The sequence below is a fragment of the Bombus vosnesenskii genome, unplaced genomic scaffold, assembly GCF_011952255.1.
Source record: "Bombus vosnesenskii isolate JDL3184/JDL3185 unplaced genomic scaffold, Bvos_JDL3184-5_v1.1 scf7180000013263, whole genome shotgun sequence".
Classification (NCBI taxonomy): Eukaryota; Metazoa; Arthropoda; class Insecta; order Hymenoptera; family Apidae; genus Bombus; species Bombus vosnesenskii.
The window spans coordinates 7,102,825-7,119,911 of NW_022882923.1; the positions used below are offsets into that span (position 1 = coordinate 7,102,825).

The 17,087-nt window shown below is 30.6% G+C and overlaps 2 protein-coding genes across 36 annotated transcripts in view; both read right to left on the reverse strand.

The window, feature by feature from the left end:
- The window catches only part of LOC117230732 (ankyrin-3-like), an 88,934-nt gene extending 80,391 nt beyond the window's left edge, over positions 1–8,543 (reverse strand). For 24 of the 33 annotated variants that reach the window (XR_004492849.1, XR_004492869.1, XR_004492848.1 and 21 more), the window contains exons 1-2: positions 8,275–8,542; positions 6,079–6,415 (exon numbers count right to left, since the gene is read on the reverse strand). Coding sequence is in view for 9 of the 33 variants with exons in the window: in XM_033488626.1 (XP_033344517.1) it covers positions 6,079–6,297 (219 nt within the window). In the remaining 24 variants the exon portion in view is untranslated. Of the gene's footprint in view, positions 1–6,078; positions 6,416–6,888; positions 7,322–8,274 lie in introns of those variants that run through there. The other 9 variants (XR_004492866.1, XR_004492865.1, XM_033488594.1 and 6 more) reach the window with 7 other exon arrangements.
- Positions 8,544–10,703: 2,160 nt separating this feature from the next.
- LOC117231874 lies at positions 10,704–17,000 on the reverse strand. 3 transcript variants are annotated; one of them, XM_033490741.1, is made up of 5 exons: positions 16,851–16,919; positions 16,528–16,737; positions 16,078–16,416; positions 14,248–14,428; positions 10,704–13,440 (listed from the first exon to the last, which is right to left on the reverse strand). In XM_033490741.1, exons 4-5 carry the CDS (start codon positions 14,401–14,403, stop codon positions 11,107–11,109), a joined length of 2,490 nt encoding a protein of 829 aa, XP_033346632.1. In that variant the 5' UTR covers positions 14,404–14,428; positions 16,078–16,416; positions 16,528–16,737; positions 16,851–16,919; the 3' UTR covers positions 10,704–11,106. The 3 variants fall into 3 exon arrangements, with proteins under 3 accessions (XP_033346632.1, XP_033346650.1, XP_033346641.1); XM_033490759.1 differs by lacking the exon at positions 16,528–16,737 and having other exon boundaries at positions 16,851–17,000; XM_033490750.1 differs by having other exon boundaries at positions 16,723–16,861.
- Between the last annotated feature and the right edge of the window lie 87 nt (positions 17,001–17,087).

Here is a 17,087-nt window from a genome sequence, read left to right on the forward strand (position 1 = left end):
AATGGGAGATAGACCAATCTCGCAAAAACACGATAGTGAACAGAATTTAAAAGGCGTGTCGGTAATAGGTATGTATGTCAAGATTACGGAGACATGTATGGAACATTACGTACATTACACGTTGTGCATAGTGCTTTTATACATCAGAATGTAACGATCGTCATGCGTCATTAATCCATGATGCAAAAATAACAATTACACATGCAGGAAATTGATATTAATGGCTACCGCGTTTCTTTAGAGATCGCTACGGATAAACGGAGCACAAGAAACTCTTAGATGGGAGAAACAAAAATTTGTACATGCAGTTTATTATATGCAAACGAGCGAAGACTATTTTCTTTTTATTGCATCGTTGCTTATTTTCCTTATAAGAATGTAAATTACAGCTGAAAGCATCAGCGATATTTCTATTATTTATCTGTTATCATTCTAGCCACATATAGCGGAATATTACAATGTAAATTACCGAGTTAATATGCAATAACAAAGTTGGAATTCACGAAAATCGAGAGTCATGCAGTATTTTCCGCATCTTCGAACTATGTACCTATTTAACTTTCAAACTATGAGTCGGATAAAAAACGTTTTTGCAAACGAACATAAAATATCGTGATATCGAAACACAATGGAGTTAAAACTCTTCGAGGAACTTGTATCTACTTGATTTCAATGATATTGATAAGCTCTTTAAAACTAATTTCAATTTATGATCTCATATGAAAGTAAAATAAAAAACATAGTTTCCAACTAGTTCATCGTTAACTTCTTTTGTTTCAGTGGCAGTTCCTTGCACCAAATTCAACTCAATTTACCTCGTAATCACTATTCAAAATAAAAATTTGAAATCCGCTCTATACGTTTTAATCTCCTTCGACGTACAAGAGATATATTTTAAAAAATCCTGCATTACAGAAAAATATACAAATGAAACATTTACATGCTTTATACGCTTCGCAATGCGTAATATAAATTGAACAAATTTTCATTTCACGATTACACGTTAAATCCCCGTTCTTTGCTGATTACCATAAAAATTGCATTACTCGTTTCCTAAACGATTCCTGCGACCGGATGAGTGATACGTTAAAAAGCACACGTATTCGTAACAAATGTAGGCGTGTGTTGCATTGCGTTGCATTGTAAGCAATCAGATGTAACCCAGTCTCGTCACATATGTCTTTACGCGCTAACTTCCATAAATTTACGCACAGTATGACACGTCATGCCGCGAACAATACTTGTAGGATGCTTCCCTGCATGAAGATCATGAAATTATAGCGGTCATGCCACTGAATGTCACAAATAACGAGACATACATCTCGGATAAAGTACACGAATGACCTAAATTCATCATCACCAGACGCTACAGGGCCATCACGCCCTTCATCATTCGCAAATTCGAAGTGAATGTCGGTCGTTATAAAGTTCGATACGAAACGCTTAAGGAAAGTCTGATCAGAAAACTGTATATCTGTTACATATTTCAGCGTCACCTTTGTGCTTTTATCCTATCACTGATTACGTATCGTACGTAAACTAAGTTGAACAGCAACAAAACTTCCGTCCACTGCGATTATACCTGAATCGATCTGACTTCGTTTGTTCAGATATCTATAGTATGACTAACGAAACGAGTTCATCGAACTGACCCGCCTCCATTATGTACATATCGGAAAGTTCAATCAAAGATCTTCAAACATAAACGTGGAGAGATTCTTAAGAAAACTCGTAGATCTCGAGTACTCAATAAGCAGATGATATCGTTCGATGCTTTCAATTAAATCTGAAGGTTCAAAGTCCGACCTAAACAAAAATTATATACCTTTGCCTTTTATTAAATTTGCAATTAAATTACAGGAACGATTACTATGTATATGCACAGTTGCGCGTTAAACGATTTGAGATAGTAACCATGGCCTCGTAGCATGAATGAAGGTTCATTTATGACGATCCATTTACAAGGTCCATACTGATAGGATTATGACGTAATTTTACGTGAGCCCAACGTGTACATTGTACATACCGAGTAGATAAACGGAGTTACGTACAATGTACGAATTACAGATGCCGGGCGGTATAAGTATAGTAACTAAATTTATGTAATCTTTGTGTGCATAAAAGAATTTCGTAGGAGTACGGAGAATTCTGATAAGTGATGCAACAACACTCCCTCTGATAAGTTATCAGAAATGCATGAATTCTCAGGAATTCGGGGGGAAAATGTCTTAAAAGTACTACAAGATGTAGGTATTGTACTGATAAAAATATTCACGGCTGAATATTAATATTTAGTAATTTAATACTTGGAAATATTATAACCTGATGAAATCTATATAATTACATTAAAAATATTTATTTTATTATAAAACGAAACACACTGTTTGCTGTTACTCGTTCATAATGTGTCAAGACAATGAAATATTATTCATTAGCCTATTTAAATTCATACAGATGTCGTACACAATTATTTCATTCATAATATCAACGAAGTATGCATAAATTTATGCGTGTACAATGTGTACAAGTCCCCTCGTGTTTTAATAATGTATATATTTTGTATCTGATATCGAATGCAGAATATTGCCCTCACTGCTATTGTATTGTAAGAAAATCGCATTTCAGATATCAATAAAAGCTTTCTTCTAACGGACAAAGATGCGTGATCATCTAACTCTTCTAAAAATAGTACTCCGTGAACTCTTTTTAATACTCCTTTTTCATAAAGAGACAAATTCAATGATATAACATAAAAATAATTACCTTTAGATTTTATCGCATTGTTATAAAATGAAATTTTATTAAATTATTACGTTAAATTATACCGAGAAAGATATTAAATCAAAATTTATGACAGATTATTATCGATACGCTTTCAAAGAATACACGTTTTCGTTCTACATGACTAATATCATGTTTGAGGCAAAATGCGTCTCTGAAAAAGAAATAAAAAGCTTTGGCTCGTAACCCATGCACATTTCTTCAAGTATTTACAGCCCGCTACTTTTTCTGGAAACACCCTTTGATTCATCAGTACATTCGAGAAACCAGAAAAAATACATCATATAAAAATAGACGCTGAATAAATATATCAAAAGACAAGTAGGCACAAAGACGACATTCTACACTTATGTGTACACGATACTACCTCTTGGTAGTGCCAATAAAATTCCTTGCACTGCAGTTAATGCAAGAAAACGCAAGCATTAATATAATTTTACACATACCTCCTTAAATACTAAAAATAAATATTTATAATATTTTACTGTTGACCGTATATCCATTCGTTTCGATTTTCGACGAATCACGCAAAAATAGAGATAAAATATAAGATATGATAGTTAAAAATATCGAAAATCGAATATTAGTTACTTCATAATTTTATGTATGAAGGTTAAATCATTTCCTTAAGAGTTATTCGCTTATCAGCATATGTTACAATAATTATTAAATTTAAATAATGTTTCAAACGTTAAGATACCGCTTCTAATTAAAAACACCACAAAATAAAACATTCTTGATACAAGCTCCGTATATAAATTTTTATTTGTATCATGAGAAAAATAAAATACAAATACTTATACGAAATAAAGAAACTTGTACGATTACATTCAGAAATACAGAAACTAGTTTTACCAACAAACTCGTTTTAATGTCGAATGTATAATTAACTTTAGAACTGAATAGAAGATAAATAGAAACGGGTTTTATTGTGTACTGGGCATAGTATACGCTGGACCCATTAAAATCCTGAACACATAACGTGTATTCCCCATCTACAACTTTCACAACCTACGTCCTACGTTAACCATGACCTTTGAGCTGTCCGCTGGAACAATCATTCACTAAACTTAATACAGCTCTTTGTACGTTAATGTCGCTAATAAAAAGCAAATATATGTATGTACGATGGAAAATTCATTACTCATTACAGCAACAGCCTCCATGTATGTTTTTACCAATTTTTTCTATTACTTGAAACGTTTATAACTTATGAATAAGCAAAACTATGCTGGTATTCATGTTCAAGGTTATTATTCTATCTCTATTTTTATTCTTATTTTATATGCATCGCTATAACTTGCTAATAATGTATAATGATAAAAAGCAGATTCTGTGCTGATAATGAGCCATCTTAAACAGACCTGAGTATCAATTACAAGATTTTGTAAGATAAATGTAACATTTTTTACACTGAAGAACAGTTTTATAAAACAACATAAGTTCCTTAGATTTACACGTAAACCTCTAACAAAGTTTTAATTAAAGAAGGAATACCGTTAACTATTTGTTGCTATTTCTACGCATGTAAAAAAGTTGACCGAAATAAAAGATGTTTGAATTGTGAAAATATGTCTTTTAACAACATTTAGTTCTGAATAACGCAATAAATTATACATTACGTAACTCCGCGAATTTATTGTTTAAATGCGTTAGTATTCTGGATTGTAATTAAATATCAAGAGCCCTTTATAAAAGTACCTTAAGATAGTTTAACAAAGGATGCTGCAACATTACCTTGTTGACCAGATTGGATTGATTTAAACCTAAACAAGTACCCTATCGACCTGAACAGAATCTTTATTAAGTGCATTTAATGAACGCCGAGCAACTTAAATGATTGTACTGTTAAAACATCGTAATGATAAAAAGGTGGAAATTATGAATAATCCTTTAGAATTCTTCTTAGCCCAGAAAGAACAAACAAATAAAACAGAAGTTTATTCATTCGACTATCTTATATACGACCAACTATTTTATACAAAAATGATATATTAAAACAGAATTAAAACGAATTTGTCTATCTGTTATTGCAATTTCGATTTTTTAATTGTTTGTAAATTAATAATTCGATGTAGAGATTAAATAGAAATTTACATTTTTCTCTTGTTTATGAAATATACATGAAGAACTAGAAACGAACTATCTAATTTTCCTAGATACTTAATCTATCAAATTGTCGTGTCATCAAATTGTTACGCATGAACGAATAAATAGTAGTAGAAGCCATGTGCAAGTTGTAATTCTCTTGAATAAATGCTACCCATTGGCTGTCGTTGTTAGCTGTTAGATACGGCAAAGGGGGATCTAATGATCGCCTGCCAGTTTCTTACGGTACTGTAAGTACTGAAAACCGGATACACAGCTTCCAGTGTCATCTTTCTCTCTTTCATGAATATTAAATTACTGCATTTCATCAAAACTTTATGTTTTCTAATCTTTCTCTCGGTTGAGATCAACTAAAAGAGAGATACTTACTCATCTCCGTTAACGCAATAAACGTTCTGTAACTTGAGATCGTAACAGTATGTCAGGAAAAATATGAGAGCAAACACACGTGGCTAGTACGCATAATAAAATTTATAACGAAATGTATCCGTATAATAAAATAATAAAATTGAATGCTACTATTTGACATTTTGCTGAGTAAAGCTTATGGAATAAACTTAAATGTAAAAAAATTGCATTTTTAATCAAAATCGTGGATATTATACTTTCAAGTATTTTCAAGCAGGCATTGTACCAAATAAAAATTCTCTTTCTATTTTCATATTTAAGAATTGTAAATTCTTATAATTTTTTGGCAGAATAATTGAGGGACACGCATAAATAAGGATGCACGTATCGTTATAAATCATTTCGTTGCTCGTATAAACGCGTAAGCTAAATTAGATAAAATATACCAACAAATAGATATCATTGCTGTTTACTGTTAGCCTGTTTTCATAGATTTCACATTAATAAAAAATCAATACAAGATACACGCTATACTTAGCTATTCCATTAAACAAATTAACGATTATATTTAGAATTGAAAAATTACTATTACGCTATCTCGCGGTTTGTAATCCAAGACTAAAAAGCCTAACACACATCTCAAATGTGAAATAACTTTCTGACATAAAATGAACTTATAATTGTCCGTATAAAGATAACATACATTATCAATAACTTATACGAACGATCAACGACTAACAAAATCGTAAAATATTATCCAAGAGACATAAATAACGTTACCTCGTACCGTTATAGACTTAAATATTAAAAGTAAAATGAATTCCATAGAAATTCTCTTACCTGCTTGCCAGCGCGTGGTAAAGTTTCCACATTGGTACCGCCGACGACGGGCGCTTTTTCCGGTCCTCCATTCTGTTGGCTGACATTTATGTTGGTATTAACATTCGCATGTACATTGGCGTTAACATTGTTCACGTTGTCGGTAAGGTTCGTATTTCCCACACCGGCATCCCCGCCAGTGCCAGTTCCACCCCCGTACTTTCCTTCCTCGCCCGTCATCACTTCAGCCTCACCCTCCGCCAGTTCACCCCTGTCTCACCCTTTCGCGTTCCGCGCCTCGAGCCTTCCTTCCGTTCACTGATTACCAATGTCGGTACGCTGGCCAGAATCCGGATATCTGTTCAAACGAGACGACGAATCGTCGATCAGGAGAAACGGGTCAATCTACGGATTACCGAGCTGATTGGTTAATTCTTTGAAATCTTATTCCTCCTGTCTCCTTCGTTGCTGGCACCTTCGCTACTCGTACTACCACGTCTATACAATATCGATCCAACTGGTGACAAAACCAAAGTACTTTGAAACCGATAGGAAAAAGGATAATCTATATACGATTTTTAATCGTATCTTGAAAACTGATTTTGTACTATAATCGTATTAAAAGTATCTAACAGACGAGGTAATGGATTAAATACAACATTGTTCAACGCACCGAGAATAATTATTCGTAAACGAATTAGAAGAATATACTGTGAAACAAAGCAGAGAAGAGAAATTGAATCGACTCGCAGCGTTTAAATTACGCACTCAACGTAAATATCGAAAAATATTTCCCGAAGCGATTAAAAAAGGATTGATCTGCGACCTGACCTGATTAGCACGTCACGTCCAAACATACCCTTTCTTTCACAGACACGCCACCAGGATTCATTAGAAAATGTAGAATTATTTTCGTTCACTGGTCGCCGCTATTTTTAGGATTCTTAACGTGCGATACGGGTGGTATAACGGTATATGATGAGCTAGCTGTAGCACGTTGCAGACAGACTTCACAAGGCACATGCCGATCGAGAACCAATCGATTAATGCAACGAGTATTCATCGAAGATTAAATAACCGGAACTAAATTGCCATTGGAAATGAAAGTCATGTTTCCATCCACGTTTTAACTACATCACGAATTACGCCCGCGTTCGATCGCGGTTTAATTTTAGCCAATCTCACGCAGGCCAGTTTCCACTGACGTTACCGAACCAGCGACCAAGCCGTCTGTGTAGAACTTGTGATGTAGACCAATCCACTCACGGCGGACTGACTATAGGAAACGCTACCGTTCATCGGGAGAAACTGGGCAAAATAGTTTCCGGTAGCTGTGAGGGACTCGAGTAATCATACATGTAGCTCTATCGTCAGTAGTGGAACCAGGGAAAATCGATTCGGCCGTGCCCGTTTGAGCACTGCGCGCTTCTCAAGTGTGCGAACCGCCGCGATAAAAGCAGTCACGTCGCGCGGGACGATCATTTTGACTTTCAAAATCAAGTAAGTAATGTTCCATACACCAGCACCAGCAGAAATCGACATATTTTTTGGTCAGAAACACGATAGAATAATAAATATAAAATCTGGAAGAAACATTTTCTCGCTCCTGTTTGATACATTCGTGTCAAGCAAGAAGAAATTCTATAATTCAAAAGATGAAATTAGGTAACCTTTATTGAGACGAGAAAGGCCAAGGTATAATGAGAAAGTTCGCGCATGATAGCTGAAGCATGTTTGATGTTTCTGAAAGAACGTAAAACGATAAATAAGGAACATGAACTCCATTGTTAATCCAGAGATCGTTACGTTATACGTAACCTTCTGGATAAACAGAACAAAACGTAACCGATAGAAAACGTGTAATGAAAATAAGGCTCAAATATAAGCTCATTTATAAGAACGAACTTTGTCAATTACGATATGTGACCGATAGGGAATGGACCCTCCATATTTCTCTAAAGCAGAAATTCCTACCTCGGGCTATTGTCAGAGTCACTGTGTATACATATATGTCGACTATGCCGGCCTTAGTTCCTTATTCCCTATAAAATTATACATTACATCTGACAATCGACATTTGAGAAGTTTTCGTGAGCTTCGTTTCTCTCTACTTCTATAGCTGAGTATAGTAAGCACGACCTACGAAAGCGGGTCAACTTTTGCCGAATAATCACTTCTTAATCAAATCCTGATGTACCGAAAAATGACGCGACTAACCAGAGAGCTACAGGGTGTTGTGGCGATACTTAGGATTCCCGAATACCAACCACAGGATACCGAGGCACTTTTCCCATTAAATGTTTCTTCACTGTCAAATCACACGACGTTCCGTCATTTTTTTACTTTTGCTGTTGCGCGAACCAAATCATATATATATATATATATATTTATATATACTACTCGAAAGGATTCCGTCTGTTTAAGAAAGTTCCGAGCGTAACGCGACCACCCTCCTGAAAACTCCGTACGGCTTTGATCGGTTTTATAACTTTGATGGCGACGGGTACGCTCGAAGCGACGCCTGGTGATCATGTTCCAGATGCGCTGGCTATCCCCTCTTTTCAATCGAGCATCCCGATTACCATCACTGTGACCAGTGACTACCTCGTGTAGGGCACATAAGAAACTTGATCTTTTGTCAATAGGACGATATTGGAATACAAATATTTTAAATTATATTACATAAAATTACGAAACATACTTGTCTACTGAATTCAATAGTTACGACATAGTATTTTATACATCTTAGACATTAATACAAATAAAATATTGTTTTTTTATCATTTAACGTCGATCATAAATTTTATGTTTCTAATAAATTTACAGTTTCATTATTAAACTTCAATATTACAATTATCTTCAAACTTTAAACATTTGATTAGATTGTACGGCACCTTTAATAAATTTTAATAAATTAATAAATGTTATTTAATAGTTATATCATAAATCAATAATTTAAAGGTGAAAGTTATAGCTTTATACAATTCAAACCGAAGTTGCTTTATTTTTCTCCTTTATCTTCACAATCAACATTAACATGCCGTTACATTTACATTTGCACATCACATGATGGTATTTATTATTATTAACACTTAAATACTGGAATGAGAAATCGTATTGAATTTGTATTATAAAATTATAAAAGATAAATTATTATTTACATTAAAGTTCACTGTAACTTATACTTGTAAAGGTATAATACATAATGTATAAAAAAATTTATATGCAGTTAGGAACGTAATAAATAATAGTACGATTTTTAAAATGCAATAATTTTTTAGGATTGCTACAAACGACCTGAATTTTTTTTAGGAGCTAGAAGGATTAATTTCCTAGATGAAAAGCAACAAATTTTTTTTGTACATTACAGTTGGTCAAAATCGCGAAGAAAATAGTAGCTAAAGATCATTTTTACCATTTTTTTCTCTCACCCTGTAACGAAAATTTAAAAAATCCGTTTTGTAGATCTGTATTAGTTATACACATGCTGAAAAGCGGTTAACGTTGCTATGAGCTACAAACAATTAAAAATGATAAAAATGGCAGATTTCTGCAATTTTATTTATTACTCTACGGCCTATAACTGTGATAACTCTACATTTTGTTCATCTTTCGATGCCTATTGCTTGTTTCTGCATCAACCGATTTCGGTGAAATTTTCGGCATATGTGTGAAGGATATAAATCTACAACACGTATTTTTTAAATTTTCGTTACAGATTCAGATAAAAAAAGTTGTAAAAATGACCTTAAGTATTTTCTTCGCTACTTCGACCAACTGCAATTTTTTCATAAATGTTTTTAAATCTCGTCTAGTAAACTAATCCTTCTAGCTCCCCACAAAAGTTCAAAACTTTTGATCAAATTTTGAATAAGTTATTCTGTTTTAAATAGAGTGCCAACATTTATGTTTCCAACTGTATATTTTAATATGAAACAGTTCACGACGTGCCTAAATAAAAATACATAAATACTTAAAAAATTTTTCTTAATCCAAAAAAATCACATTTTTAATATAAACAGTAAAAAAAACAGTACTTAATTAATTCTACGATATAAAACGAATCGAACTAAAAACTTACATAACGATCAATATTGATAAATTATTATTACCTAAAAAGGAAAAACTGTTTTAATAATAACTGTGTAACATATTTGTTAACTACAAAGCATTTGCCTCGTTAATATTTTGTAAGTATACTTCCGTATTTTGTTTTCATTCTTGTGTACATGTAATTGATAACTAAAGATAATTAAATAAAATAGCTTATAATTAACGTAAATAAAACTATATTTATAGCTATATACCATCTCTCTAAATACATATGTACTATTATTAACACATTGTATCAATACGTCTTGTGTTACCCGAATTACCTGGGGGTGTATACAAATGTATTTAGATAAATCCCTCTGTCAGAAATCTATTAAAATATACATATTTAAATTATATATATATATATATATATATATATATATATATATATATATATATATAAATAAAAACAGTCGTTTTTTTAATGCTCAATCACTACGACTTGTTACAATATTTTCTTTATCATTTGATGTTAAAACTTTATTTATGGTTACAACTGAGTTAAATTTTCTACTATGTATCTAAAGAATAAAAATTAGATATTATTATAATATTTCAAATTATGTAACTTTTATTCGCCTTTACATCGCTTAAACCTACACTTATATACATATTTACTTATTTAATATATAACCACATTATTTTATACACTAGACAATGTAGCATACCTTTTCTATGTAATATGCATATTTCATTACAATGAAAATATGTAACATATATAATAAAATGATATTTTATAACTAAGGGTATTATTTATTACTGTCGTAATTAGAAAAAAAAAGAAAAAATAATGAAATGAATTATAAATTATATTATAGTTAATTTCATTCACAAATCAAACTACACATTTAAATGATCTATTTCAGTGAAATTATTATGACATCTTCATGACTCTTTGAGTATTTCACTTCCTTTATAAAATTTAAAAAATTTATGGAAGGTGATTCATGTGAATTAGTTTATGATACTTTCCATTGATGACAACAATGAATGATGAGGAACTCTTCTCATATGTCTTAACAAATACTTTTTACTGCCGTAAGTTCTTTTACAATAATGACAAGGAAATCCAAGTCCATAATGATATGCTTCATGCCTGGACTTCATAACATCATAACATTTGTTATTACATATAGAACAGGTGGTTACTTCATGATCAGTATCAAAATGCATTTTACGAGATGTGGTATTAGAGAATCGTTTAGAACAATAAAAACATTGAAATGGTACTATAGGATCAGAATGTTTATGCTTAATATGTTCATCAAACTTTTTATATGTGTTTAGAATGTCACTGCAATGATGACACTTAAGCTCCATTGGTACAAATATAAACCGTTTTCCTTCATTAACAGAACACCAATGCTTATTCCATGCAATAGCATTAGGAAGACTAACTTTACAGTATCCACATAACAGTTGTGATCTTGAATGATGTTTATTAGTATGAATCTCGAGAGCTTTCTTAGTATAAAATTTAGAACCACATACACAAATATTATATCTTTTAGCAAAATTTACTGTAACACTATTAGATTGTTTGTCAAGTTTTGACTTAACATCCTTTTTGTAAGATATATTATTTGGTTCCGCTTTCGTTTCTTGTTGCTTTTCTTCTTTACACAAATTACTTACTATTTCACTTGAGGAACCAGAAATAATATCATTACAGGGATTGGTTGGTGAATCTTCTTCAATGTCAATATCAATATTTTCATCAGCAGATTGGATCTTCAAAATACTATGTTTCTCACTATATTTAGATAATTTTAGAACTTCATTAGACACATTAGAATCTTTTGAATGATTGAAATCTTGTAATTGTAATCTTGTAACATTATCTTCACTTGTATTATCTTTGTCAATAATTTCATACGAATCATTCTTTTTCTTTATTGTTATGTTAATTCCAAGCCCAGAATCTCTACCAGAACCACTTCTTGTATCATATCGACTTTTTCTATTTACATTACTTTCTATTATTGGTTGCTTCACATCATTTGTGATAGTACATGTTTTTTTATGCATAAACAATGTATAGGGATTACGAAATATTCTTCCACATAAACAAATATGTTTATGTTTGTCATAATATTTTATATCTGATATATTATCACTCGTATTCTCATTTTGCATAATTTTCTCTTTATTTTTATGGAATTCAGAATTATCTTTATTTGTATATTCAAAAGGCGTGCGCATAGAACTGAATTTCGATTGTAAGTATATTGGAGAATTGAAATATCTGTTTGTGGATAAATGGAAATTCTCTTTCGTTTCTCCACGGCTACGATGAATACGTATATGTTCATAAAAACTCCTCAATGTATAAATACCAAGGCATATGTCACATTGACGAGAGCTTTGCCTGCGTTTCCTACATAATTTTTGTCTTTTATTTTGAATAACATGTTCTTTTCTAATAAGCTTACCCACAGTTTCGTTTTCGTCATTAGAAAATTTTCTTTTTAATTTATTGCTTTTTAAGACAGTACATGTTTCATTTAAATTCTTTAACATAAAATCAGGGGATTCGATTTTATGATAATCAGTTAAGTGTTTTCTTATATTCCTTACAACCTGTTGACACAATGTGCATGTTGATAAGGCTGTAGAATTCCGTGTACAGATTACTTTTTCATTTTGTCTTACTTCTTTAGTTAATTTCTTTTCTTGTTCATTTTGCGTAGTTCCATTGATATGAATATCATTATTATTGCGTACAAGACTATTAGATTTACTTCTTCTTGAATGAAGATTTGGGACAACTTTATTATTATTATTTGATGACGACACATGTTGTAACAATGAAGCCTCAGTATGTAATTTATTTTCACTTTTCTTTAATGAAACCTTTTCAAATTTATCTTCCTCTTTCTCAACAATATTAGGATCTTTTTCTTTCACTTTATCAGGATTTTTGAGATATCGTCTTGGTGCTATATAAATACCATGTACTTTCTCTGAATGATATCTTAACCTCCGATTTTCAGTATATTGCCTTCCACATATAGAACAATGAAATAACTTTTTTTTGGATTTCACATAAAATTTAAAATTTGGCAATTCCGTGTTGTTGTTACCTAATACTGGTTGGTATTCGATATATAATGATTTTGAAGTTGTTATATCCGACGGCAGTGCATTAGATGTATCAATCTTAGTTGTACCTTGCACATTTTTTATAACTTTTAGTGTTTCCCATATTTTATCACATCTTTCAAGTAAAATAATGGGATCTTTTATTTTATATGGAATAGTCAAAGGAATTGATGTTACCTCTCCTTCCTAAAATTATGAAACACATAAAAACTATTATATATGTACACGAGTTTCTATTTCATTAATATTTTACTTAAATAAAATTTATATTGTTATAATAAATAGTATAAAGTACAGTTTAATATCCTTCTTTATCTTTTACAATGTCATATTAACCATATCTTATAAAGTTAAGTAACTTAGTATAGTTTATATAACTTTCTTCCATAAGTATTCTTAAATAAATGTATAATTATCTTAATGAATAATAATAAAATATGTACTTCATAAAATATATATCTAGTATGTTCAATGTTAAAGTTAAAATTATTATTACATAATTATTAATAAAAAATTATGTTATATATCAATATTTATGTATATATGTTTTGTAATATATTAATCTTCTTTTGAATTTTAATAATTCAAACGAATTGTAGTCAAATTTATATTATCATAAAAAAAATATTTACTCTGCAATAAAATATCACATTTACATTTTTATATAATACTGGAACATACAACTTATGTTATGACATGTCAATATCAAAAAGATATGTCAATTTAAAATTCCCGCCACTAGCAAGCTGAGACACAAGCTGATCATCCCTTTTACAATACATAAATATGAAGTGCACTTTTTAATTATAATACCAAACCAAAATTTACTGAACTCTTGACAATAGTAAACTATCTTCATCTAATAATATATTTAAAACTAATTACATCTAAAAATATCTAGCTTCTATATCGAAAAAAAGAAGAATGTTATATATTTGAAAAAATATATATATATATATATTAATAATTATTAATAATTATATAATTACTTACCACATTTGATGTATCTTCAATTAAATCAGTTGTACTAGAACATAGAGGTTCTACTTTAGGTATACATGTTAGTAATGGTTTATGTTCAAATTCTTCAATAAATTCATCATCTCCGTAATGTTCATCTTTCTGATCAGGAGATACGTTTTCGAACATTTTAATTTAAGAAGAAGGTTAAAACCTAAATAAAAATTTGAAGTCAATACATTCTGAATATAACCGTATATAAATCACACTAAACGAGCCGACATTTTATTTCCCCCGTTTCACTGCTTATCACTTCCCACCAAAACTATATATAGTATGTAGTAATATATATATATATATATATATATATATATATATATATATATATATATATATATATATTATTTAGTACTATAATATATAACAAATATATTATAGTACTTATATTAAACAATTGGTAATAGTTATGCTAAGGTAAATAAACTTAGAATTTGTATAAAAGTAGTCACAGGATTGTTTTATTTTATATTGACTATATTACTATCTTAGAATCATCGCAAAAATAATAATACATTTAATATACAGATTACTTACGTATATATTATAATACAGTATTTAATATTTGGTTATACACATTTGAATGAAAGTTTCGTAAAACTCGATTGTATATGAATGTAAGATATATTAATTTGAGGTTAGTTTAAGACAAAAACATCCATCAATTATAATACATAATACCAAATTTTTCTTTGTTTGTATGTAATAAAATATAATACTGCATTTAACATGGAATTTATTTATTTACATAGTTTATGTAGACATTATGTAGACACAATAATTCTATTGTGTAATTTTTCCAATTCTTCTATATGTTTGTTTCTATTTTCTTGGCTATTTAAATAATGAAATATTTAATGAAACATTGATATATGAATATTTTGACAATTTCAAATATGTATGTATTAATCTTTTTTTAAATATGTAATAATAAATAAAAGTATTTACTGTTATATTTATTTATAGTATACAACACAATTCAAGATGTAAAAAATAACATAAATTATTAACATGACTTAATGTATGAAATTTTGATAATAAACTTAATTTTTTCTTTTTAATAAATTCTTATAATAATCTATATTAATAAATAATATTAATTAATAAATGTAAGCATACTTTTATTAAGCAAATTCGATAATAACCTAGGTACCATAACATAACAAATTTTTCAGTTTATTAAAATTGAAACTGTTAAGTTGAAATCTTTCCAAACACAATGTAAATACAAATATAATGAAATAGATATTTTTATAAACACTGATATTGTGTATTATCATACCAAACATGACAAATACGATCAAATTGTTCAGTGCCAGGCATTACAGATTGTAATTATTTTTACTTCATTTAATTTTATTGCGCTATTTGTTAAATCTTTTACCCAAGGCACACAAAATAGTGGTTGCAAATTATATGTACATCTTGAAAAGGGATCCTTAAAACATTAGTTCGTCCCTGTTTGCGTCACATCATAAGACAACAACTCGGTGAATTCATTGAGTGAGGCCCAAATTATTTAGAAATATTAGAATTACAGCCATTTCTCAATAACAGTATTTCATAAGACGTTTCAATCATACTACAGATATAAATAAACACAGTTGTTCAACATATCTTTTTCACTGAACTAATAAGACAACTGACTGTCGCATCAATAGGTTGCGTTATGTTACAAATATATTTTTACAGTAAAGGTTTTTAAACTGTCAGCAATTTTAACTTTACACAAGTATATAAAGCTAGATTACTTATCTAGGCTTTAGGTTCTCTAACATAAAAATTATATCTAGCTTCTGTACTTACATTAGCTGCTGCATCGAAGTCAATGTTTCAACTGAGCTCCACACAATTTGGTATACGTTCACGAGTGTGTTTTATAGTAGAATATGTACAAAAAATAGATTTTTCCTGGCAAAACTGATGCGTATTCAAACAAGAATCACTTGAAGACTTGTTTCGAGTTGAACTGAAATCTCAGATTTTCAATAATTGAGATTTTAGGGAGAATTTTCTTGAGCGTGTCGCTATGAACGAACCCACTTGCACATGTGATTGAAACTAGCAGCCCACTTGCTCCAAGCAGACTTTAGGCTGCGTCCCAACCTGTAGTTGCAGCCTCACGCCCTTTCAGTGAATTGGCTACTGTACATATAATTTACAATGTAATAAAATATTTACTATAATCTTCTTGAAGATCACATGGTTGACGAAGCCAAAAAGGCCTAGTCTATTAGGATGCAAAAAATATCATACCTATTTCGATATTGTGTCAGCCACAATTGGCTTCCTACTTTCACAAGTCACAGTATGACAATATTCTAGCGTTGTAATCAAAGCAAAAATGTCGAAAAGCAGACAATTTGTTATTTTAACTTTCACTCGGTTATTTTACATATAGAACCGTTCAGTCTAACCGAAAAGCTGTTTGTCCCTATTAATTCTACTAACCTCATAAAAGAGATCCTAAATAACGACAAAGAGGAATTAATGATAAAGGAGGTAATATGATATAATATCAGAGAATTCAATTCTGCTTGGAGTTTAAGAGAAAATCAATATATCTGCGTGGTACATACACGTAACCTGCGACACTCGCGCTGTAGACATCCGATCTGCTGCAACGATGATCTGCTGTACACTTGAAGCACAATTATAACATTTCTTCAAATTATAGATCATATCTACTACATTAGAAAACCTCGTACTGAATTTGTTTAACATGGAAATTCGGTTGGCTTGAACTTTTCAATACTCAGCACAATTCAATGTAGGATATAAATCCCACTTAAGATGGATGATATTCATTACTATGG